The following is a 25,216-nucleotide window of genomic DNA, read 5'->3' as shown; positions in this document are numbered from 1 at the left end:
GTTTGCAATATATCATTTCAAAAAAGAACTTATTGTTACATCCAGATGTTCTAGGATGTAACAGACTTCTTGGTGAATAAGATAAATATTCTTCACTTTGAATATTTGTTATGGTACTGTAATTTTTCCTTGATTCATTCATTCATAATTGTCCATAGATTCCATGAATTTGGAATGAGTTAATGTACACTTGAACAAAGATAAGCGCACCATAGAAACTATATCTGTGTGCTGCTGCTGCCACTGTTGTTGTCTTCATTTCAAAGACTGGTTTGACACAGTTCTACTAGCTAGTCTGTCCTGTGCAAGCCCCTTCATATCTGCACAACTCCTGCAACCTACATCCATTTCCATTGGAGGCCTTTGAATCTGTGTACTGCAGTCAAGCCTTATTCCCCTTAACAGTTTCTACTCCTATTCCTCACTGCACTTCCTCTGCCTTCCCCCTCCCCCTCGCCCCTTCAAACATACACACTTTCCTCCATTACTATTCCTTGATGCCTCAGGGTGTGTCCTACCAACAGATCCCTTCTTTTAGTTAGATTTTGCAAGAAATTTCTTTTCTCATAATTCATTGTCTGATGTACCCATTTAAACTTTAGCATTCTTATTAACAGTAAACTGTCAATATACCACCCGATGATATTCGTGCTTGTGCCAGCTAAACTCAATTAAATATATTAGAAAGAAAGCCACTGCTTTGGAAAAAAGTGCCTCCTCCTTAGTTATACTAAACAGCCGCTGTTTATCTCCTGTTGGTGGCTTAGTATTTACTTAATTGCATTGTTACTTTTCAAAGAATGTATTTACTGACTTCTGTAAATACTGAGTCCTGTTTACAGTACATTACTGGTTGTCATGCAACTTTATGACAAACATTGCTGCTTGTTATGTAGCTAGGGGAATTTATCAGTCTTTGAAACTAGATATTCAGATAATTTGTAGAAATAATGACTAATGAGGGTTTTTTTTAACTGATTCAGAGTTCCAGTTTCTTGTTTTATGTTAATTGGTAGCTTGTTGGATACATTGGTGTATAATTCCAATCCGAACCCTTAACAAGAAGACAACATTTACATGGAAATTGTATTTGTGTCTTGTATTTTGGTTGTGCAGATAACGGTTAATATCAAATTGTGTTTCATTATCAGTAACAAAGCCTAATATGCAGTAAATGTATGGGGCATTAAGTATGATAATTTCGAGATCCTTTTTTTATCAGTAAATATACATGGATTTGCAAAATATTGTTAAAAGCAATGCTCAGCAATAGCTGATTTTATGGTCTCGGGAATACAGGACAAATTGAAGTATGCAGTAAAAAGACCGTAATAGAATTAATAGGAAAGCTACTACGTTTATTGAATTCTCTATTGTGCTAAGTAGGTGCTGTCTACATACAAATATTTGCTCTGAAAGGAGAGGCATGGACAAAGTGTCAGTGTCCACATTAAAATTATTTTGTGTTTTGAATGGATGTTTCATTATGCCAAGGAGTGTTGCTGTTTTGAGATTTCCTGACAAATTAAAATTGTGGATCAGACAGATGTAAACTCAGAACCTTGTGTTTCTTACTGACTGAGCTTCCCAGGCATGATTCACCAGCCACCCTGCCAGTATCACAGAAACTCTCCTGTATATACCGTGTAATACCTCTGAGCTCTGCAAAATAGAAATGAAGTGACAGCTGTGAGCCAGAATGAGCAGATTTTGTGTTCTAGTTTAATATAAGCAAATACTTCTCTTTGATCACTGGCTTTACATTAAAAGAGATGATCACGCTCATATATGTGGTAACTCACCATGAAACTGAGAACTTCAAGAACAAACTGCATACTATAACTAATAAAGACGTTACGTGGATAATTGTTGCAACACTAAGTATGTGTCATCATATTAGACTGTGTGGTATGTGTAAACGTCCACTCTAAGCCTATAATAGTTTAGTTTCATCTCTGTTATATGGCCGAACTAATTTATTGCGTTAAGGTTGCTAACATAGCAATGACACACATAGCAGAGTAAGTACGTGCATTCTTGTCAGAAATTTATTAGCATGCAGTGACCCAGCAAGCATTAACTACCACGTCTAGTGGGAAATACAATCATTGATGTCATGTCAGAGGGAGCTCCAAAAAATTTGAATATTTGTAGTGATTAGTGTTGGGATAAATTTCTACAATGAGCAGCCAGCACCTAGATCAAAACAAAAAGAAAAGTGTATAGGGTATTGTCCTAAAATGTCTGATGTAATGCTGAAGGATATGATGAAACAACAATTTGACCTCTCCAAGTTATTAGATCTACAACTTCTGTTGTCCATTTGTAAACATAATGCCATCAAAATATTTGTCGGTTTGTGATTGCATCATAAAGTTATTCTCGGTTGAATATGTCAACTTAAGAGCCTAATTCCCGCCATTTGCGAGAAGCTTTAATTTTCTGCCGCAGAAATCTGCGGCTGAAACTATAGCGATGCACCCATTCAGAGAATGGTTTCAACAATTCAAGAGCGGTGATTTTGACGTCGAAGACCAGCATGGTTGTTGAAGAGAGCAGGTTTTAAAAGCTACTCAAACCGATGGCAACAATCACAGGAGATCATTATCGAGCTTGACAATGCTCGGCCCCGCGTTGCAAAACCTTTCATAACATACTTGGAAACGTCGAAATGCGAAGTTCTATCCTACCCGCCGATTCTCCAGACATTAATCCCTCTGAATACATTTTTTCGATAAATGGCACAGGGTCTGGCTGACCAGCGCTCCCGGTTACGTGAACAAGTGCAAAATTGGATGAACTCATGAATCTCTTCAAAAGATTCCCAGTTCTTCTACCACGGGATTTGTAGGCTGCCCGAAAAACGGGAGAAAGTAGTGGCCAGCGATGGCCATTGAAGTCTGGGATATGTGTAAGACTGTCAATTATAAGAACCATTACAAGTGAGAAAAATGGCAAATATTGCGTGCTCTCAGAGACATACGAGGGTTGTTTGATAAGTCTAGTTGAAAAGCAAGAAAGAATGAATGTTTCATAACCTTACTTCTCGACATAGTCTCCTTTGACGGCTATACATTTGGTTCAGCGATCCTCCCAACTTTTTCATCTCGTCGGAAAATTAGGTTCTGTCAAGCTCTGTAAAATACTCGTTAGCTGCAACGATCACTTCTCATTTGATGAAAATCTCTTCACAAGAAGCAGTGTTTCAAGTTAGGGAACAGGAAGAAGCAACTTGGTACTGAGTCTGGACAATAGGGTGGATGAGGAACCAGTTCAAAACCCAATTCGTGCACTTTCTCTATTGTTATAGCTGATTTGCGAGATTGCGCATTATCCGGGTGAAAGGGCACATTTTTGCGTGCCAATCTTGGTCTTTTTCCGCCAACACAAGTTTCAGACGATACTCCAATGAACCGTAATAGGGTCCAGTTATGGTTCTGCCTTTTTGCAAATAATCTACTACGATTGGAAACAAAGACATAGTCAAACGGAGGTATGGACCATCCCCCACCCCTCATCACCTAAATGAAATTACACACGACCTAGTTGCCCTCTAGTAAAATTGAGAGATCTTGATTTTCAATCATACGATGAAAACTAGGGAACACTCCCATGATGCTACAATAGTTTGGTTTCAGTGGCTGCGGTAGTTTGTGTTGTATTTGGTTTACAAGAAAAGTGACGATTTGCATGTCAGGTTTGTGTACTTTTCGTAAGGAGCCTACTACTAAGGTACGAAACATAATTTCATTCATATCTATTACATATAATTAAGATATGTTTAAGTACTCTTTGACATCGTTATAATTGCCATTCAATCAATTGTTTAGCTTACAGCATGACAAACTCATAAAATGGCGTGGTTGCCGAAATCACACCACTGCTGAGTGGACTAACTAGCACCAGTGCGATTTAGGAATCTTTACTGGTGCGATTTAAGAACCTTAGTAATACAAGTCATTTAGGCTAAATCTTTTAATACATTTATGGAATCTAATGTTCACAAGCTAAGAAAAATAATTTCGCGGTGATCGTGAAAGTTGACGTTTCATAACAGGCATTATTTTTTTTCCCTTCTTCATTGCAGATTTCCATTACGATGGCTGGGAAGAAATACGGGAAGTGGTCTCCAGAAAGTATGACATGTGCATTGGAGGAGTTTAAAAAAGGGAAAATAATACTTAACGAATGTTGCAGAAAATATGAAATACCAAAGAAAACGTTTCTAAGACATATTCGAGGTGAAGTTATACGGTGAGTCAACTGTGGCAAAAGTAGGGCAATGAATGGGAGACAAACAGCATTACCACTTTCAGCTGAAGAACAACTTGCTAATGTCATTTAAGAGTTCGAAGAGAATCTGTTCGGTCTTACGATAACTGACGTAAGGAAGTTAGCTTTTCAAATACTTAGGCTAATCCTCATCTTGACAACCCACTCAGTAAAGAGAAAAAAATGGGTGGTAAGAAATGGTCTACGCGTTTGTGAAACGTCATCCGACACTAACTTTATGACAGCCTGAAAATGTATCTATTGCTAGGGCTACAGGTTGTAATAAAGAAAATGTTAACAAGTTTTCTGATATTCTGGAAAAAAATTGTAGACGAGCATAAACTAAATGCACTGACCACTTTCAGTGTTGACGAATCGGGTTTCCCAACTTTACAAAAGACATCTCCTAAGATATTAGCACAGAAGGGAAACATCAGGTGGGTAGTGTTTCTAGTGCCGAAAGAGAAACTAACACTACAATTGTCTGCCGTACGAGTGCTAGTGGTAATTATATGCCCCCCATGATAATATTTTAGAGGCTTAGGATGCATCCTTTCCTGAAAACTGGTGCTCCACCAGGAGCTCGTGTGGAAAATTCAGACAGTGGTTATATTAATAGTGTGCTCTTCATTAAATGGCTGAAGCATTTTATTGCTTATGTCAAACCATCGGCAGAGAGAAAAGTTCTTATTGTGTGGGATGGACACTCGACACACTCCAAGAATCTTGAAGCTATTAAACTTGCAAGGTCGCATGGTGTTTTACAACTTTTGGGGCACACTACACACCGTTTGCAGCCCCTAGATGTGGCAATATTTTAGCCGTTGCAAACCTATTATGATGACGCACTGTGCAAATGACTGGGACCTAATGAGCCTCCTGTGACTCAGTTCGAAATTTGTTCTCTACTTTCCGAAGCGTACAGCCGAGCAGCGACCTTGAGCAATGCGATGAATGGTTTCAGAATCACTGGAATCTGGCCCGTAGACAGAAATGTCTTTTCCGATACTGACTTAGTTCCAGTCATTACCCATTCACAGAAAAGCAACACAAATCGACCTGAAGAGACGCCAACTCTTCCCAATGACATTGCTGAGAATGGTCGTCAAGAAGCTGAAGAAGGCCTCTCCAATGCAGCAAATACAAAGGTATCGCAGCCACTTCAAATTAGCCCTTCCAGAAGTCTTGCTATGACCGTCCATGAAATAAGTCCTTTGCCAAAACCGGTTACCAAACAAGGAAAAAGATTAAAGAAAGGTGCTCAGAAAGCTTAACTGTTGACATCAAGCCAATATAAGTATACATTGCAAGATATTAGGGACACTCCATGCTGAAATCAACTGTTGGGCTTGGACTCTCAAAAGGAAGAGGCAGAGAAGCAACGAAAATACCACTGGTTCATCGTCATCATCTCTCGAAAATGTTAAAGGTTAAATTAATGTAGATGACTGGTTTTTCAACCAAAAACCGCATAACAGTAGGAACAGGTGCGATTTTGGCACCCTGTGGTGCAATTTAGGAAAAACGTAGCCTAAATGGCGCCATTTGCAGAGTTCTACAAAATGGTCAAAAATAAATAGTATATATTATGGCAAAAATTTCTTTTAAATGCTTTTTGTTCCCAAAACACAAATGTTCATTTCTATTTACATATATAACTGAAACAGAACATTTTAAGACTTCTACAGCAGTTTTTATGAATAGTGGTGTGATTTAGGCTATTTGACCCTACGCACCATCGATAATTATCAAGCACATCGATCAGTTCAGTTCTTACTTGCAGTTGAATTAAATATAAGATGTTCTGGCGTTTATTGTTTTTATGCCGTGTGCTGTTGTGATAGTTTCTAATTGTCGATAAGTTTGTAACAAACAAGAAGGAGAAAAGCGATTTTCATTCATACACCAACGTTACGGTAACTGAAAAATTTGTATGCGCTATTATAATGCACTGAAGTCTTTATATGGAGACTGATAGATCTTTGGGGTTGCAATATTTTAGTATTTCACAAGGCAGCTGAGCTCTAAACATCATCAGAAATAACACTAAATTAAAACAGTGCGTCAAAACAGATTTGGATTTGTCCGTGCCGCTAAAAAATCGCGTCGATCAACAAATTATCGCGCAAACGGCGGTGGTTGCATTTGTTTTAAGAAAAATGCGCAAAATTCCATCATTAGCACATCAAATGGCAAAATATAGTCCAATGTGGTCACGTGAGTGGCAGTTATGAAAACCAGTTCTGATACGGAAGGATGAGGAAGTTTGTGCAGAGCGAAAGGGGTATGTGATGACAGCACGTTTTATATTCCGTTCTTTTCTAAAAGATTTTATCAGAAGGCTGCTTGAATTCGTCAAGAGTCGACTTTGCCCTGTATCCGCCCACAGTCCCTCCCCCTTTCATCCAAACTCTGATTACGCCCTTCTAAAATTATAACTAACTGAGCCTAGAATTCCATGCACTTATAAACTTAATAATATGCTTGCATTATGCACCATCAGATGACTGAACATGCACAATGAAAGGAAAAACATGGAATATGGGAATTCCATCTTTCGTTGTGATGCATGTTATATTATTTTTAAAAAATTCTACAGCAACCTCCTCTTCCAAATTTTCCACCAACTGGGGTAACTTTGCAGATTGAGGCGCTGAGTAGAGGCGAATCCGTGGAATTCTTTCTCACCCTTGATAGTGGTTTTTCCACATTTTCAGTTTAGGCAAATTTGAGATTGGTCCCTTTCTACGGGCCACACTTCATTCCTTTCGAATTTCTCCCTTCCCTGACAGAATGCAATTCCCCCGAAGATGCAACGTCTTTGCTTAAATGAAAAGAACTGCATCGAAGGTAAGCTGAACATCTCTCTGGAGACTGCCGACACTAAAAGCCACACGATAACTAAATAATGATCCACATTTTCCTTATTTAGACTCATGAGTTTATCTTCCGAGATATACTCTAACGTAGAAAATGATCTTTTTACAATGCAAAAAGTGACAGATGCAAATGAAGAAATTTGGGATGGTATAATGCTGGATAATTCCAAATTCCTTGCATTTTCGCAATCGAAAATTGTTCTAGTCTCTCTGTCGAACAGAACAATATGAGATCTGTTTATTCCAACAGCCCTTTCAGTAAGAAAAGAATGACAATGTCCCAAACGATTCGCGCTCGTACATTCCCAATCACTTCCTTGCTCAAATCCAAATTGAAAGAAGAAGAGTGTAATACGGCCTTAGAGAATGAAGGAAAATTGGAGCATGACTGCTTTCTAGTGGTTTGACAAAATACAGTACTCCTAAGTAACGAACGAGGTGATATCTCTGCTTGGTAAAAACGCCAAGATCACTGACGAGTAAAATGGCTTATCCTTCTTTATGGAGTCTCCAGATACGTCTTCGGCTTGGAATCTCATTAACTAGAGTAGAATTGTCTACAGCAATGAGTCCCGCTTCGAAGTATGCTCTGATGAACAGCGAATACGTGTCTGGAGACGCCCTGGACAACAGTGGGATGCCAGCCTGATTATCGCGCGGAGTGATGGTCTGGGGTGCCATTACTTATCGTGGGAGGACCCCTTTCGTTGTCATTTGCGGCACACCTACAGTACAGCGGTTCGTCGACGATATTCTACGCCGAGTTTTGTTGCCCTTCGTGGTAAGCCATCCTAGGCTTATATTTCAGCAAGATAATGCCCGTCCATACACGACGTGTTTCCACTGCTTGTCTTCGTGCTTTCCAAACCGTACCTTGGCCAGCAGACTCGCCGAATCTGTCCCTATTTGAGAATGTCTGGAGCTTTATGGGCAGGACCCTCCAACGCGCCAATTGGACAGAATTTAGCATGATATCCGTTAAGAAGACGGATCTAAGTCGAATAAATGCTTGCACAAGGGCTATAGGTGGATCAACGCATTACTGGCTTGCTCAATTTGTAAAGCTCTTTATCTTGAATAAATAATCCAGTTGTTCTGAAATTGTAGTCGTTTGTTTTTCTTTACATGAGCTTTTTTTTTTCTTGGAATGTGTAACTGAATTGGTTAACGTAGTTTATAGTTCGCCTGTTGCTGTCATGCAAAGCTAATTGAATTACGAGACATTCACATAACGATTTTAATGACTGAAGTATGTATTAAATATTTTTAATCTATTTAAAAACATTCAAAATAATTATTTTTACTCAGTGTTTTGTTTAGTAGTTTAAACTGTTTTTCAGATGTATTATCGTCTTCAAACTGCAATGATTTTCAGTTGTAGAACCAATGATATAAAAATTATTTTTTCGTTACTTTTACCTTGATTTAGAGAAAGTCATTAATTTGTACAGCAGGCGCTATTTAATTGCAATGTTATTTTGCGTAAGCTTTGGACAATATGCGTAGTTCAGCGATATTTATAGTGGAAGGCGGCTAAAGGGTTCACTTGTGGAACGGCGATACATCACGTCTTCAAACTTTACTACAAGAACGCTGTTGTTATTAATGTGAAATGCATTATTCTTAATATCCTGGAACAGTGATTCCAACCGTCACAGCTCTAATGTATCTGTAAATAAACATCATATAAGCGACAACAAAGGAGTTTATTAGCGTCGAAGACTGTATTTTAATTGTTTTGGTAATAGAGTGAAGTTATCATATTGCCAAATAAAGAAATTATAAATTTTACATTTGAGTATTTCTCATATATATATTTAGAATAAATGAAAATGATGAGCCGTTTTAAGGTCAGACCCTCTGTTTTCAAAATCCTGGCTACGTTCTTGTTGGGACTCGCAAAAACCAGTGGCCATCGTCCTAACAGTTGACAAAATGGTACTGTCAGCAAATTTTTTTCATTGGATTGACTGCTGTTTTGTCTCTGGTGTGTCATGATGGACCCGGGTTTCATCTACAGCCACAAGTCGGCACAAAAAGTCTTGTGGGCTGTGATTAAACATTGCCAGATGTTGTGTTGAAATTTAAATGTTGTGGCAGAGGCGCTATTGGTCACTGTGAGCAATCGCGGCACGTACCTGGCACACAGCTTCTTGGTAGCCAATTCTCCGTGCGTGATATTGTACGAAGGGGTACAAAAAAAGAAAAAAACTGGAATAACATTGCCGTGGGCGGAGCTTGTGTAGTACGCATTTCTGACGCTAGGCGTATACAGCGCAACTCATTCCCAGTTCAGTGCCACCTGTGTTGTCGAGCTGAGTTGTTCTGTTCATCTGCAGTGATTCTTGTTTTTGCTAGCGCTGTTTTGTTCTTGTTTCGTTTTTTTTCATGATGGCAAGTTTAAGTGAGCAACATCCAGCTGTGTAATTTTGTTTTCTACTCGGTAAAAATGCTGCCGAAACTCTTGTAATGTTGAAAACAGCTAACCAAGACGAGGCCATGGAAAAAACTCAAGTGTATGAGTGGTTTGCTCGATTTGAAAATGGCGACATGTCGATTGATGACAAACCTCGTTCTGCACGTCCATCAACTGCCAGAGTCGACGAGAATATTGAAAAAATTCGAGTACTTGTGCTCACAGACCCTCGACACACAATTCATCAACTGCCAGAGATTCGTGGGTTATCGTGGAGATCGCTTCAGCGAATTTTAACTGAAGATTTGGAAGTGGAAAGGGTTGCTGCCAAATTTGTTCTTCAGGTTTTGACTGACAATCAAAAGGAATGCCAAGTTGAAACATGTCGTGCTTTGAGACAACAGTTTGAAATTGATCCAAATTTTCCATCAAAGGTCATTACTAGTGATGAGTCATGATCCTACGTTTATGACCTAGAAACAAAGCAACTGTCAAGCCAATGGAAGACGTCATCGTCACCTTGTCCAAAACGATGTCAGTAAGTCAGACCAACATAAAAATAATTCTTATTTGCTTTTTTGATGCCAGTTGCGTAGTTCATTCAGAGTTTGCTCCCCCAGGTCAGACCGTCTATCAAGCCTTTTATTTGGGAGTTTTAAGAAGATTGCACAACAGTGTTCATAAAAAAGGACCCAATTTTTGGCAGATAGGAGATTGGTTCTTCTATCACAACGCACCTACACGCGATCATCTCTGTTAGACAGCTTTTGGCTAAAAATGACATGGTTCTGCTGCCCCAAGCACCTTACGTGCCTGCCCTGGCTCTGTATGACTTTTTCTCATTTCCACACATGGAAATGGCTATGCAAGGACACCGATTTGACACCATTGAAGAAGTCAAGAAAAAACGAGGGAGGAGCTGTCAGCCATTTCTTAAGATGGACACAAAAAATGTTCGAACAATGGAAGCATGCTGAGGACAAATGTATTAGTTATAATGGAGAGTCTTTTGAAGGGGATAAGGTCGTTTTGTAAACAATTTGAAAATATGCAGGTTTTAAAAACTAATTCGGATTTTTTGGGCACCCCCTCGTACACTCACTCAGTTGAGATGCGCACAGTCTCTCGAGTCATCATTTGGTGGTCTTGTATTATTATGTCATGAATTTTGTCAATGTTTTCTTTTGTGATGACCTCAGTTGGACAGCTGGAGCATGCTTCGCATTTGGTGCTTGTCCAACCACATTAATTCATTAATCCAAAAGTAAATGGTCTTCAGTGACAGTGCAGCGTCCGCGTTAACTTAATTCAATTCTGTTTTGACCAATGCTGCAATCCAAATCTTCAAATGAATATGTTTAACAAAAGCACGAAACTGTTTTCTGCATGTTCAAACACAGTCGACACGCTGACCAATTCACATGGCTGTAACAATGAACTATACGCTGTACGTTGTTGAAATTTTTTATACTATCCTTGGAATAATCGAGCTTATCAACCGTGAAGGTGCAGAAACAATATGCTATTCTTTCATGGAAATTTAGCGATATTTCCGTGTACATCTACGTCCATATTCTGCAAAACTGCTGCAAAGAGCGGAAGAGATCATCTCCTATGTTTCAGAATTTCTTCCTATTCCATTCATGTATGCAGAGTGGGAAGAATGACTGCTTAGACAGCCTCTTTGTGCTGTAGTAGAACAATCTTGGTCTTCGCAATCACTGCATAAGGGCTCTAGCATATCTCTAAAATATAAAATACCTTCTCAACTTGGGGCTACCAAACTGTTCACCAAAAGTTTAAATTAAATTTTTGTGTAAAGACGTGTTTTTCTGTAATTAACATATCAGGGCATACACAGAATTGCATTGGTAATGCAGCAATATAGATAGAGAATTTTCACATTCTAAATCTTTCAAAGTGATGAATAGGCTGTTGTCTGAAAAACTGTGTGTGTTAGAACAAGCCTTATAATTACATTTAACTAACAAAAGAAAAAGTGATGTACTGACAGATACTGTCTTAAGCTGAGCTCTGCTTGAGTGTACCGAGCGAGGTGGCGCAGTAGTTAGCACACTGGACTCGCATTCGGGAGGACGCCGGTTCCAATCCGTGTCTGGCCATCCTGATTTAGGTTTTCTGTGATTTCCCTAAATCGCTTCAGGCAAATGCCGGGATGGGCACGGCCGATTTCCTTCACCATGCTTCCCTAATCCGAGCTTGTGCTCCGTCTCTAATGACCTTGTTTTCGTCGGGACGTTAAACACTAATCTCCTCTTCCTCTACTTGTGTGAAACAAAGTTTGTAATTCAGCAAATTTTATGCTCTGATTTGTGACTTATGTGTGTGCACAACCTGATGTCAGAAAAAAAACAGCAGTGGCGAAAATTATTGATGCTGTACCAAAACGTCAAAGTCAGAATCGTCTGTTGGTATATGGACATTTTTTTTGGGACACAAATGGAAGTGGATTAACCTGAGAAGAATTAAAAGATAACCGCTAAATACTACGCAGATTTGTGGATCATGTTAGGAAGTCGCTTGCACTGAAACAGAAAGAAAAGTCTTTCATCTGCCTATTTGTGTGATGTGTGCAAGGAATAAAAGGTGGTCGAAGTACGATCTTCTTGCTATCGTGTAACGAGGAAACATTAGTTGCTCCCCACAAACCCAGTAACTTCTGACTGACCTAAACAACGAGAGAGTTTATCTTACGATATTGTCCAGTGTAATAGTGTAAAAGAGGGACGCCGAAATCATTGACACAGGTTATTTTGAGGGTTGTGAAAAGAGAGAGGACGTATACAGTATCACAGATTACTGGGAAAACTGTGAACGTAAGCCTGAAACGTTGATGAAGTACTAAAGGTATTAGAGAGAATCGGTTAATTTCTGTTCTCCGTAACTGTAAGCCCGCAGTTGGCAATTATTTACACACTGCACAAAAGAATAATAAAATAAAATAATCATAACTCACCTCGGTGCTGGTTGTTCATTGTTGTTTTTGTTGTTATCCACGTAATCGGGCCTGGAACTTATTTCAAAATACGGATGTGCAACATTGGTATGTTTCTCAGAAACGAAGGGCTTGTGATCGACAGTCGTCATCTCTTGGGTGTATTCATCCACAGGGTCGTACTGATAGGTATTTTTCTCGAGGAAAGTGTTGAAGTACTCGACAAACTCATTTATACGACTTCCTTGATCGGCAGAGAACGTATCTGGATTCTGGATGCGTTGCTCTTGGTCTCGCCTGGTTTCAGGTTCTACAAAGAAATTGATTCCCGGGATATTGGCTTTATTATTGGCCGCAATCAAATTTTCTTCGATTTTACTGCTAGTGGCCACTGTGCTCGAGCGGTTGCCTTTCGCGACCTCACTCATTACGTCCGGCGTAATGTGCGGTGACAGGGTAGTGATGCTGACGGTGGCCGAGGCTTCGGTCTGGTCCGTGACGTCGGTGGCGTTTCCGTCGTCCGCAGAGTCTGCGTCTTCGACGGCGGGGTCCATGGTGTAGCGGCAGCAGACGAAGTGCGCGCTGGGTGTGAACGCGGTGAGCAGCCCGCGGCAGTGGCCGCCGCTCGTGTCCGCCACGAAGTCGTCGTCCAGCGTGCAGTCCAGCCCCAGCAGGCAGTAGCCTGACCCGTTGCCGCACGTGCTCACCCCCATGATCACGAAGAGGCCTGTCCAAAACACCAAGAGCTTTGGAAAAGCGTATCATCCCACAGAAACATTTATTCATCTATGCATCATTTTCAGTAGCACCCACCAAGAAGGAGAACCTAGGAGGTTGTGGAATGAGTCTAGGTATGCATTAGCAAGAGGAAGCAACCCTTAGAAACTTATTGTGTACTCTGTATTAACAACTAAGTACAAGTGTGGTAGCCGGCCGCAGTGGACGTGCGGTTCTAGGCGCTACAGTCTGGATACCGCGCGACCGCTACGGTCACAGGCTCGAATACTGCTTCGGGTATGGATGTGTGTGATGTCCATAAGTTAGTTAGGTTTAAGTAGTTCTAAGTTCTCGGGGACTGACGACCTCAGAAGATAAGTCCCATAGTGCTCAGAGTCATTTTTGAACAAGTGTGGTACCTGATAGTATTCCGATTAAACCAGCCAAATGTAACTTAAGAACCACTTGTAGTTAAGAAATGGGGCTCGTATCCATCTGACAGTCCAGATTTTATTTTTCCAATGTTTCAATAAATCGGTTATAGCAGACGTTGCGATGGGCGTTAGAAAAGAACACGCACGATCTCCTCCCCCACCATTCCTCAATCCGACCTTGTGCTCAGTCGTACTTCATTTCTTTTCATACCACAAAGCAAAATTCCGAAATTACAGTACAGTTGTGAAAATGGAAGCACTTTGCGCGTATCAAAATAAGATGGCGCTCTCAAAACAAAGTGAGTTTAGGTAAATCTTAAGATTAAAGGAGCGAAAATGGAATTCAGATGGAAAATAAACCAACGAATCAAAAAAAATCACAGTTGACATAAGAAAATTCTCTTCAGGAAAAAACATACTCATTTACCACACCTTCTTAGACTTCTTCCGGATAGTAGGAAATTCAGAATTGAAAGAGGATTCAGAGAAAAGATTTAATATCACCAAATGTATTGTCAACAGCCCCTGAAAAATTCTTCGGTTCATAAACTAGGAAGAAAGGAGGTGGAATACGTGTTAGTGGAACACATCTGAATTACTTCCAGTTTGCCTCTTGTTTAGATAAACTTCCCAAGGAATGTAAGAACAGAATAGATCAAATTTCCTGGTAGATCTGAAAACAAATTACAATGAGACTGAAATAATATGTAACATAAACATGAGAAAATGATGTAAATTAACATGGAAGTAGCGGAATCAGTTGACGATTTATTGTTTTTAGGGTAGTTGCATACAACTGTTCGATGGGCTGTGAAAGTAATAACCGCAAGAGTAAAAATGGCTTGAATTTCTTTTGGTAAACTATACATTCCAGAATGAGATTTTCACTCTGCAGCGGAGTGTTCGTTGATATGAAACTTCCTGGCAGATCAAAACTGTGTGTCGGACCGAGACTCGAACTCGGGACCTTTGCCTTTCGCGGCAAGTGCTCTACCATCTGAGCTATCCAAGCACGACTCACGCCCCGTCCTCACAGCTTGTAAGGTATTTCAAATGGAACGTTTATATAAGGAACAGTCAAATGAAAATAAGACAGGTGGGAAAAAAAGTTAAAAAACTGTGAACAAGACGGCCAATGCCTACATGGGAAAATGTTCGCAGTTACCTACAGAATCATGGTCGTACTCAGGCAATCACCTCTTCGTCCGAAACAATTTTTTCTTTATAGCCTTAGAAATATGGAAGTCGAATGGGGAGACATCTGGACTGTGTGGAGAATGTGTAAGATCTTCCCGTCATAACTGCTGCAGCGTAATTGAAGCAGTAGCACGCCAGCTCTTGGAAAGTCATGATGACCGTTCTCTCTGATTTGCAAGGATCCGCTGCTCATTGACTTTCTGAAACACTGGCCACAATTAACGCACAGCAGTACGTGGACACATTGGAAAGATTGCGACAGGATCAAAAATGGCTCTGAGCACTATGGGACTTAACTTCTAAGGTCATCAGTCCCCTAGAACTTAGAACTACTTAAACCTAACTAACCTAGGACATCACACATATCCATGCCCGAGGCAGGACTCGAACCTGCGACCTAGCGGTCGCGCGGTTCCAGACTGTGTAGCGCCTAGAACCGCTCGGCCACCCCGGCCGGCTTGAAACAGGTTATCAAGTGCAAGCGCCCAGGAGTGATGACGGACGGCATCACTCTGTCGCAGGGTAATGTCCTCCCATATATTGCCAGGGTTGTTTGGATTACATAGCGGAAGTTTCACTGGAACCTCTTACACATCCTCCATACAGTCCGTAAGCCTCCCCATGCGATTTCCATATTTTTGAAGCATTGAAGAAAGACATTCGTGGCTGTCGATTTCCTTCGGAGGAAGAGATGCGCGCCTGGATACAATCAAGGTTCCGTAGACAACCGTGAATATTTTTCCGTGAAGGAATTGCTATGTTGTCTCACATTTGGACAATTGTGTTAACAGTTATGACGATTACTTTGAAAATAATGAAAATTTACTTACGGTTTTCCATGTGTCCCGTTTTCATTTGCCTGATCCTTACATATTCAGTGCGTATTATCAGTTTTGATTCATTCCAGCGACACATAATTATTCACCATCTGAGGTGTGCTGCGCGAGCGATGAACGAATGCATGTCGATAATTATTTGTAGGGCCAGGGAAACAATTGGTTCGAACAATGGAGTAAAGTGGACTATACTGAAAATATAATAAAAATGGCCGGAACATGTAGCTAGGGGTAATGGCTTGAAGATAGATCAAGGAAAAACTGAAAACAAACTGAGCCTACGGCCCAAAATAAAATGTGTGTATAGCACTAGAAACGTGAGCAGCACGGATGGAAAAGCACACCTGAAGATCACAATCCGCGAGTTGTGATCTGCGTGCAATGAACAAACGCACGTTGAGGAAAGAAGGCTTTTATCCAATAACGTATGCCAAATGACTGATTATAATGATATAAGAGTTCTATACCATTCCATTCACGGATGTAGTATGGGAAAAATTATAACTTATATGAGTATTTGTGTAATGGGAGCGATAACTTATAGTGTGTAGTGGTATAAGTTGCTATAAAACATAGCAACAAGTCTCACGTCCCATTTACTAGACCGATGAAAAACGTGCGTTTGAAAAATCGTCACTTTAATTAGAAGTAGCGTAAAGAGCATCTACTGTGCCTAGGTTTGTTGTACGTAAGTACAGATATGAGAAAGAAAAATGCGGGCACAGCGCAGAAAGCGACTGTGGAAGTGTAATTTGGACTAGACAATTGAGGAGTCACTTGCACTTTGCAATCGTGTGGTGGTGGTGTCGTGAACTCCAAAGAAGAAAGAGGCCTGGCGATAATGGTCGTGCACTAAAAGAAGAACTAATGGTGTTATATAGACTCTATGCTACGCTGTTCGCCTGTTTAGCTGAGTGGTAACGTGTTTGCCTATCATACAGCAGGCCCGGGTTCGATTCCCGGCCTGGTTGGAGATTGTCTCCGTTCGTGGACTGGGTGTTGTGCTGTCCTCATCATCATTACCGAAGAGCAAGTCGCCCAGTGTGGCGTCACTTGAAATAAGATTTGTACTCGGCGGCCGAACTTCCCCGTGCGGGGCCTCCCGGCCATCAATGCCACACAGTCATTTCATTTTTTTATGCTATATTATCTCGAGTTAGTACAAATTTGTGGTTTTGGTCATTGAAGCATCATGTATGAACATGTCTGAAAAGGTCTGTTAACTATCAGTGGTTGCGATTTGAGAACTTATTTGAAAGGACCAGAACATCAAGAGAAAGCAAAATGGCTACCGGGAAATTCGGTAAAGAAGGTAACTGTTATTACAGGGGACGAATAAAGACTTGGCATCTCGCAATATATCGATCACTTAAAATCAACCCACAACAAGAAATCACATCTCAGGTGGCAAAGAATAGATACAGATGTTCGCTGAAAAAAGTTTCTTGTAATTTTTTGAGTAAGTTTTTCACGAAAACTTGACGATTTCTTCGAGGGTCAATCAATAGAAAGTTTTCAGTATTTTCCTTACACTCTCCCGAGACAGACTCGCATATGAACTCTTGCGTCTCCCTCTTTTCCATTCACTCTAACCGCCTTTTGTAGACTAGTTGCAGTATCCTAGCCATAAATCGAATCCTGCCAGTTTTTTTCAGTTGCTTGCATGTCATACCATCACTCACGGTCCCTCACAGGTATCTCGCTGAACCAACAAGACTGACTTTATTAATGACTTATTAACCCTATAGTTATAGGCTTATTGATTTTTACATGGATTTAAATTACGACAACCTTGTGAATATTTGCACCAGGTCGATATTTCTTTACATTCAACTCGAAACTTTTGATGTACACGCTTCAATATAGATACACCTATAAATTGCATTAATATTATCCGGTAAATCATTAATATACACTGAGTGACTAGAAGTCATGGAAAGGCACTGGATGTGACGTACTGTCGCCGGCGGCGATCTAACCCGTGAAGGCCATCGATCGCCCCATTCTAGGTATGATCAAAAAGTAACGAGATTTTTTTACGATGTTCATTTATTCATCAACTTTGTCCCCTTCAAAGTAAGCCCCCTCGGCTATGATACGCTTGTATCAGCGCTTATTCCAGTCTTGGAAGCCCTTCGGAAACTCACTTTACGTTATGGCGTTGAGCTCCTTCAGCGATTCTGTTTTTATCTCCTCATTGGTGGCAAAACGACGTCTTTTCATGGTTTTCGTCAGCGTCGGGAACAGAAGGAAGTCTTAGTGGGCCATGTCCGGCGAACGCGGTGGCTGAGGCAACATAACGGTTCCGTTTTTTGCCACAAAATCACGAAAAAGGATTGACGTGTAAGCGAGATCGTTGTCGTGCTGCAATTTCCACGAGTGCTTTTACCACAGTTCTGGTCGGTTTCCTCGGACTCGTTTCACACAAACGGCGCATAACTTCCAGGTAGTATTTCTTACTGACCGTAGGGCCTACGACCATGAGGCAGGAGTTCATGATCCACTATCCCACTGTAATCGAAGAAAACAGTGAGAAGAACCTTCACGTATTATGTTATCGAACTTGTCAATGTTTTTGCAATCTTGGCTCTTTAGGCAGTTCCCACTGGAACGATTGGGCCTTGGTTTCGACGTCATACCCGTATACCTGTGTTTCTTCACCCGTTATAACCTCTTTTAGATCGTTGTCGACATCATTCAGCCACATTTAATGCAGATTCTTTGATTCATTTTTAACGAAAGTAAAAATTTGCTGAGCACTCGGAAACACACATAACCTCCTCGACTGCTGTCAACAGTAAATTAAATATTCAGAACAACTGAAAATGCAAACATACACAAGGAAGAAATGTACCAACAAGACAAAAAATTACAAAATTGCATATGTAAAGCCTGCGAAATCAAAAAATTTCCTGTTACACCTCGTGTTGCTCTGTGAAGGCGACCTGACGTCCATTCGTCAGACATTTGTGGTCCTCTCGTGCGGCAGTTTACGCGGTAGCAATATTGTGTCTGCTATGTTGAAGATCCACCCTAGTCACTACTGACCACGGAAACTCGAATTCTTCTGTAATCTCCAGTATGCTATGACCCTAGGATGTCGCGCCGATTAATATCCCACGTTCGATGTCGGTTAATTTACGACATGCTGGAACGTTCACCACACATCTGCCTGTAACAGACTGCTCAGATAATGTGTTTGCACTATCGCTATACATCCCATCTAGCCGCAACATTCTGGACGGCATATATGGCACGTCTTCAAATAGGACAGCCATTTCCGTGAATTTTGTAAAAGGAACAGAAATGGTTTTCCCACACTCCTGACGGTCGTACTTGAAAGTACTTGTGTGTCTGTCTTATTTATGAATAGCGACTTCCCATTTGTAAACTGTGTTGTGTGTTCGTTATCCCTTCTCGTTGGCTGAGTATTAACTTCCGAGTTTTGCAACGTGTTGGTATGAGTTCTTGACCTAACGAATAAATGAGTCAGTAAGGAGAATTTTATGATTTTTCCTAAAGTAATTCAGATTTTTTTATTATACGTTCTCTACGTGCAGCCCTAGATACTTTGCATTATCACGCCAATTCAGTTCTCCACTTCCAGTGAGAAAAAAAATGGTTCAAATGGCTCTGAGCACTATGGGACTTAACATCTATGGTCCAGTGAGAAGCTACTAGTTTGGTTTGTTGCTCTTGTTAAGAATGAGATTAAATATACTGTTAACTCGTCTTCACTTGGTCTTTAAAAAGTTGACTTGCAGTTTATCTGTGCTGTGAAAGTTTATTAAGTGGAATTTGGAACAAACTTCTTTTCTGAGTAAAGAGAAAAAAGAATGGTAGCTGTCCGGAACAAACACCATTATCTCAGTTAGACTCCAGTAGAAAAATACCTTTTTAATCTCATTTACAGCAATTTTTTACTATATGAATTTATCAATTCATTCTCGTACTCACTTAGTCGAACAACGCTCTCAAACGTTTATTTAATGAGTACCTACGCTTCTTAACGAGAGGGTACCCAAAAGAAACCACACTTATTTTTTAAAAAAATAGCCAATTTTCAAACAAAAAAACCTTCAATTTCCTTCTGACACTAATACTCTTATCTAATAGTTTATTCCCTTGTTCTAAATATTTTTTAAATTCGTCTTCTGTGATGCCCGACAGTGATTCTGTCCTTTTTCCTTCAGCTCAGTGACTTTGGAAAAACGCTTTACTTTCATCTCATTTCATTCGGGAAAATTAAGAGAGAAGTCGCAAGGAATAATGTCGCCTGGAAAGGGGAAATGGGGCACAGGAGTGCCAAATATTGGCGCACAGGCAGGTCTGTGTGTGCCGGCGCATTATCGGTTTGTGGAGAAACCAGTCGCCCGAAGGTAAAAATCAAACCTCTTCTGCCGCAAATCGTTACTAATTCTTCTCAAAACGTCCTGATAGAAAGTCTGGGTAACAATATGTCTTGTGGAACAAACTCTGAATGGAGGACTTCTCACTAGGGGCGAAGCGAACCTAAAGTCTTCCACTGTCTTGATTGTTGCTTCGTTTCAGGTTTATGATTATAGCACCATGATTCGTCTCTTGTGATTATCATGGAAGGAAAGATTAATCATTTACGAACTGTTATTTCAAGTGTCAACGTTATTTCTGTTCAACAGTCAGCAGTTGAGGCACGCATTTAGCAGCCACCCTTTTCATCCCCAAATCTCCCGTTACAGTTCGTAGAACGTAACTCCAGGCAGCTTCACAACATCTTGATTTCGGGAATTTAAGTCATATCCGTCTCCTTCCGCCGTGGAAGGACGAGCGGAGGGAGAATTGCCATTGTCATGTCGCCTCTTTTGAAATGGAAAAACCATCCAGACACTTGAATTTTCTCCATTGCATCATCCTCGTAGGCAGTTTTTAAACATTTCAAGAGTTTCTACACCGTTTTTTTTTTTTCAAGTAAAAAGCTAAACTTAACGTCGCGCGCTGTTGACGAGAATGAGCCCTCGTATAGGGGAGATTCGTGTAGTATCAGCCGGCTTACAGCACCTGCCACTACTGTGGCTTGCCTCCAAATGGCAGAAGTGTGCAGTAGGCAGAAGCAAGTTTGTGTATCCATGTGCACAGGAGTCGGAATCTTCTTCCTCTCTTTAGTGCTTTGTCTGCTCTGTGTGCTTGATAGTGTTGCTGTAGCTCTTAGCTCACGGAAGGTTTTCTTGAGGCGCATTGTACCCGTTTTTAAGATAAGTGATTAATTTCGTTGCTATATTTCGGTTATCTATGTTATATAAGTAACGGACATCTAAAAAATGTTCCATGATAATTTCTATAAATGGAAGAGCAATATGATCAGATCCTATTGCGTGTTTCTCATACGATGCTGGCCTCCTGATTGTCTTTCAGCACAGGCCAGAAGTAATTTCAAATTACATTTTCTTCTTATTTTTACCTCTTTTCAGATTGAAATGGTGGAAAATAAGAAAACACTGATAGTAAATGTCTAGCAAAATGACCGCAGGGAAGCAGTTGAAACGCTCTCAACAATTACAAAAAAATGGTTCAAATGGCTCTGAGCACTATGGGACTTAACTACTGTGGTCATCAGTCCCCTAGAACTTAGAACTACTTAAACCTAACTAACCTAAGGACATCACACACATCCATGCCCGAGGCAGGATTCGAACCTGCGACCGTAGCAGTCGCGCGGTTCCGGACTGAGCGCCTAGAACCGCTAGACCACCGCGGCCGGTTCAACAATTACAAAAGAAAAAGATCGTCACCGAAGAGAAGACATTAAAAGTAGAAAAAATAAAGTCTGAACAGGAGTAGAAGAAGCTGAACTTACGCAGGATGATCCAAAATAAAATAAACACGCAATGGGTGGTCATGGTAAGCCAATTACGAAGCGGCGATGAAGACTGGAATTTACTGGAAATAATGGGTCATCAGAAAAGACGGAAAGGTGCATTATGTGTTGGGAGGGTTGGGTTGTTTTGTGGGAGACCAGACAGCGGCGTCATCGGTCTCATCGGATTAGGGAAGGACGGGGAAGGAAGTCGGCCGTGCCCTTTGAAAGGAACTATCCCGGCATTTGCCTGGAGCGATTTGGGGAAATCACGGAAAACCTAAATCAGGATGGCCAGACGTGGGATTGAACCGTCGTCCTCCCGAAAGCGAGTCCAGCGTGCTAACCACTGCGCCACCTCGCTCGGTATGTGTTGGGAGGCATTTGAAGAAGACTAGGTGCTGTGTACCAGGTGTAGAGGCTGGACATATGTTGGACGTGTGAATCAGAAGAATATTTTGTATTTTATTTGCGATCTCTATGAAACAGTGAGTTAAACGTTGGTGATCTGAGCTGAAAAGGTAACAAAAATTTGCTATGCTTATGTACTCTATTATTATTCAGTATCGGTGCAGTGTATCTTTAACAACCGATATTATCAAAGACAGTGGCCGATACTGCAAGACACTTCTTACAAGCGTTGTAATTGTAACTGTTTTACTTTCGATGTAATTAAGTACTATAAATAAAAAATAAAAAATCATTACACTGTACTATACATAGAACACGTCTTGAAGTAAGAGAATAATGTGTCAATGTTTCAATTAACCACCACAGTTACACAGCAAAGCCAAAAAACCTAAGCTGGCCGATACTACATGACTCTCCCCTAAACGGTGAATACACATAGAAAAGTGTCACTAGAAAGTTCACACAAGTCGGACGGAACCTTCTGTAACGGTCATTTTGTGATGCGGCCACTGCGAAGTGGTGGGGAGTCATTCTACCTGTCGTCAGGAGGGCCGTCTGCTCTCCCACGCAGGCTCTGTGGGTTCGATGGGCTGGCAGGGACTATGACAGTCCTTCAGAAATGAAGACGCCCGCAGCGAAGTCTACAGAGTTCAGGAAAACTATTTAGTTATTGATCAAGATAGAACACATACAGGTGCGGGCTCTCTTCCGGGACCGAGCGAAGTGACGCAGCGGTTAGCACACTAAACTCGTATTCGGGAGGACGACAGTTTCAAACCCGCGTCCGGCCAGCCTGATTAAATGTTCCGTGATTCCCATATATCGCTTCAGGCAAATGCGGGGATGGTTCCTTTGATAGGACACAGTCGATTTCCTTCCCCATCCTTCCCTAATTCAGGCTTGTGTGCTCCGTCTCTAATGACCTGGTTGTCGGCGGGATGTAGGCAAATGCCGGGATGGTTCCTTTCAAAGGGCATGGCTGACTTCCTTCCCTATCCTTCCCTAATCCGAGCTTGTGCTCCGTCTCTAATGACCTCGTTGTCGACGGGACGTTAAACACCAATATCCTCCCCCTCCCCCCTCCGTCGGCGGGATGTTAAACACTTATCTCCTCCCCTTCCTCCACTCTCTTCCGGCGGGCGCAACCTGGCGTCGATCCACAATGCCTTCGTAGCGGCGGCGGGTGTTTCTGAAAGTCACGCACGTTGCTGGCAGGCAGCATGCTGAGTAGCACTAGCTGGAGCCAGCGGAGGCAGAGTGACTCTACATACAGGTCAGCTGCGCTCTGTCGCCGAAATCTTCGCCGACCCCTTCGCTGTGATAAGCAGCTATTTGTAGCACCCTCGCGTCGAGATGTTTGCAGTCTGCCTGTGCTGGCTAAAGATCACAAACGGAGAACTAATGTTCAGGTTGCATACTTCACAAATCAAGGCCCGCTGTTTCGTCAGTTTTGACGGGCTTCCTTCGTTCCCGCTGTAGTTCGGCGAGGATGATGAGTCCGAGAACTGTGGTGCTGCGGTCGCTTCATACTGTCGACTCGTTCTCTGTTACCGAAGCGTGCAGGAGTGTAAGGCTAGTCGTGACTTACTGTTAGTTCGGAAGATAAGTACACGATTTTGCTGCTGTAACGTAACAATGACAAGGCGAAATAACAGATTGTCGGGATCAGATGCCCTTTAACAAAGTTATGTTTTGTGAGACAATGGAGGGTGTAAGACGAAAACTAACGTGCCAAGTACACAATTGCAAATGTCTTCCATTAGAGAAGGAGTGATATCTGGAATAAGTTTCACGCTGTATCGCACACTTCAGAAGAAAAACATCTAAATTTCGTCCAGTGCAAAAATGGTTGTATTCTTGTCTACTCCATCTCCACTATGAAACACGTGTGTACTGCGTCAAACGAGCAAACGAAAGCTGGGAACAGAGCAACGTCGCTGTTATATCGCTGCAACGAAAAAGTGGTTATTTTTGTATTCATTTGGTCATGGAAAGTTGTGTTTAAGGGCTAACAGCGAGTTGTGTAGCTTATCATTCATTTCCGTAATTTATTTTAATAATTAATCGTCATTTAGAGATAGCAGGTCAGTCTCCTATCATGTTTTCTGGCGCTGTCGTTACATTGGATTAGATTAATACTAGTTCCATGGATCATGAATACGATATTTCGTAATGATGTGGAACGAGTCAAATTTTCCAATACATGACATAATTAAGTTAATATAACAACTTTTTTTAAAATTTTTTTTTATAATTTTTTGTTTTTCTTTTTTTTCTTAATTTATATCTAAAAATTCCTCTATGGAGTAGAAGGAGTTGTCATTCAGAAATTCTTTTAACTTCTTCTTAAATACTTGTTGGTTATCTGTCAGACTTATGATACTATTTGGTAAGTCACCAAAGACTTTAGTGGCGGTATAATTCACCCCTTTCTGTGCCAAAGTTAAATTTAATCTTGAATAGTGAAGATCATCCTTACTCCTAGTATTGTGCTTATGCACACTGCTATTACTTTTGAATTGGGTTTGGTTGTTAATAACAAATTTCATAAGAGATTATGTATACTGAGAAGCTACTGTGAATATCCCTAGATCTTAAATAAATGTCTGCAGGATGATCTTGGGTGGACTCCAGCTGTTATTCTGATTATACGCTTTTGTGCAATAAATACTTTATTCCTCAGTGATGAATTACCCCAAAATATGATGCCATATGCAAGCAATGAGTGAAAATAGGCGTAGTAAGCTAATTTACTAAGATGTTTATCACCAAAATTTGCAATGACCTTTATTGCATAAGTAGCTGAACTCAAACGTTTCAGCAGATCATCAATGTGTTTCTTCCAATTTAATCTCTCATCGCTGGATACACCTAAAAATTTTGAATATTCTACCTTAGCTATTTGCTTCTGATTAAGGTCTATATTTATTAATGGCGTCATACCATTTACTGTACGGAACTGTATGTACTGTGTCTTATCAAAATTCAGTGAGAGTCCGTTTACAAGGAACCACTTAGCAATTTTCTGAAAGACATTATTGACAATTTCATCAGTTAATTTTTGTTTGTCAGGTGTGATTACTATACTTGTGTCATCAGCAAAGACAACTAACTTTGCCTCTTCATGAATATAAAATGGCAAGTTATTGATATATATTAAGAACAACAAAGGACCCAAGACCGACCCTTGTGGAACCCCATTCTTGATAGTTCCCCAGTTTGAGGAATGTGCTGATCTTATGAGAACTGCTTATTTCAACTTTCT

At 40.8% G+C, this 25,216-nt stretch overlaps 1 protein-coding gene across 1 annotated transcript in view; it reads right to left on the bottom strand.

The window, feature by feature from the left end:
• LOC124798809 overlaps positions 1–25,216 on the bottom strand; it is a 128,367-nt gene that overhangs the window by 58,743 nt on the left and 44,408 nt on the right. Inside the window, exon 4 of the mRNA XM_047262342.1 lies at positions 12,545–13,250. Within this exon, the coding sequence (XP_047118298.1) occupies positions 12,545–13,250 (706 nt within the window). The remainder of the gene's footprint in view (positions 1–12,544; positions 13,251–25,216) is intronic.

This window comes from Schistocerca piceifrons, chromosome 1 (assembly GCF_021461385.2).
Source record: "Schistocerca piceifrons isolate TAMUIC-IGC-003096 chromosome 1, iqSchPice1.1, whole genome shotgun sequence".
NCBI lineage: Eukaryota > Metazoa > Arthropoda > Insecta > Orthoptera > Acrididae > Schistocerca > Schistocerca piceifrons.
The sequence above is the reverse complement of the archived record's forward strand: the minus strand, read 5'-3'. Positions and strand labels throughout refer to the sequence as shown.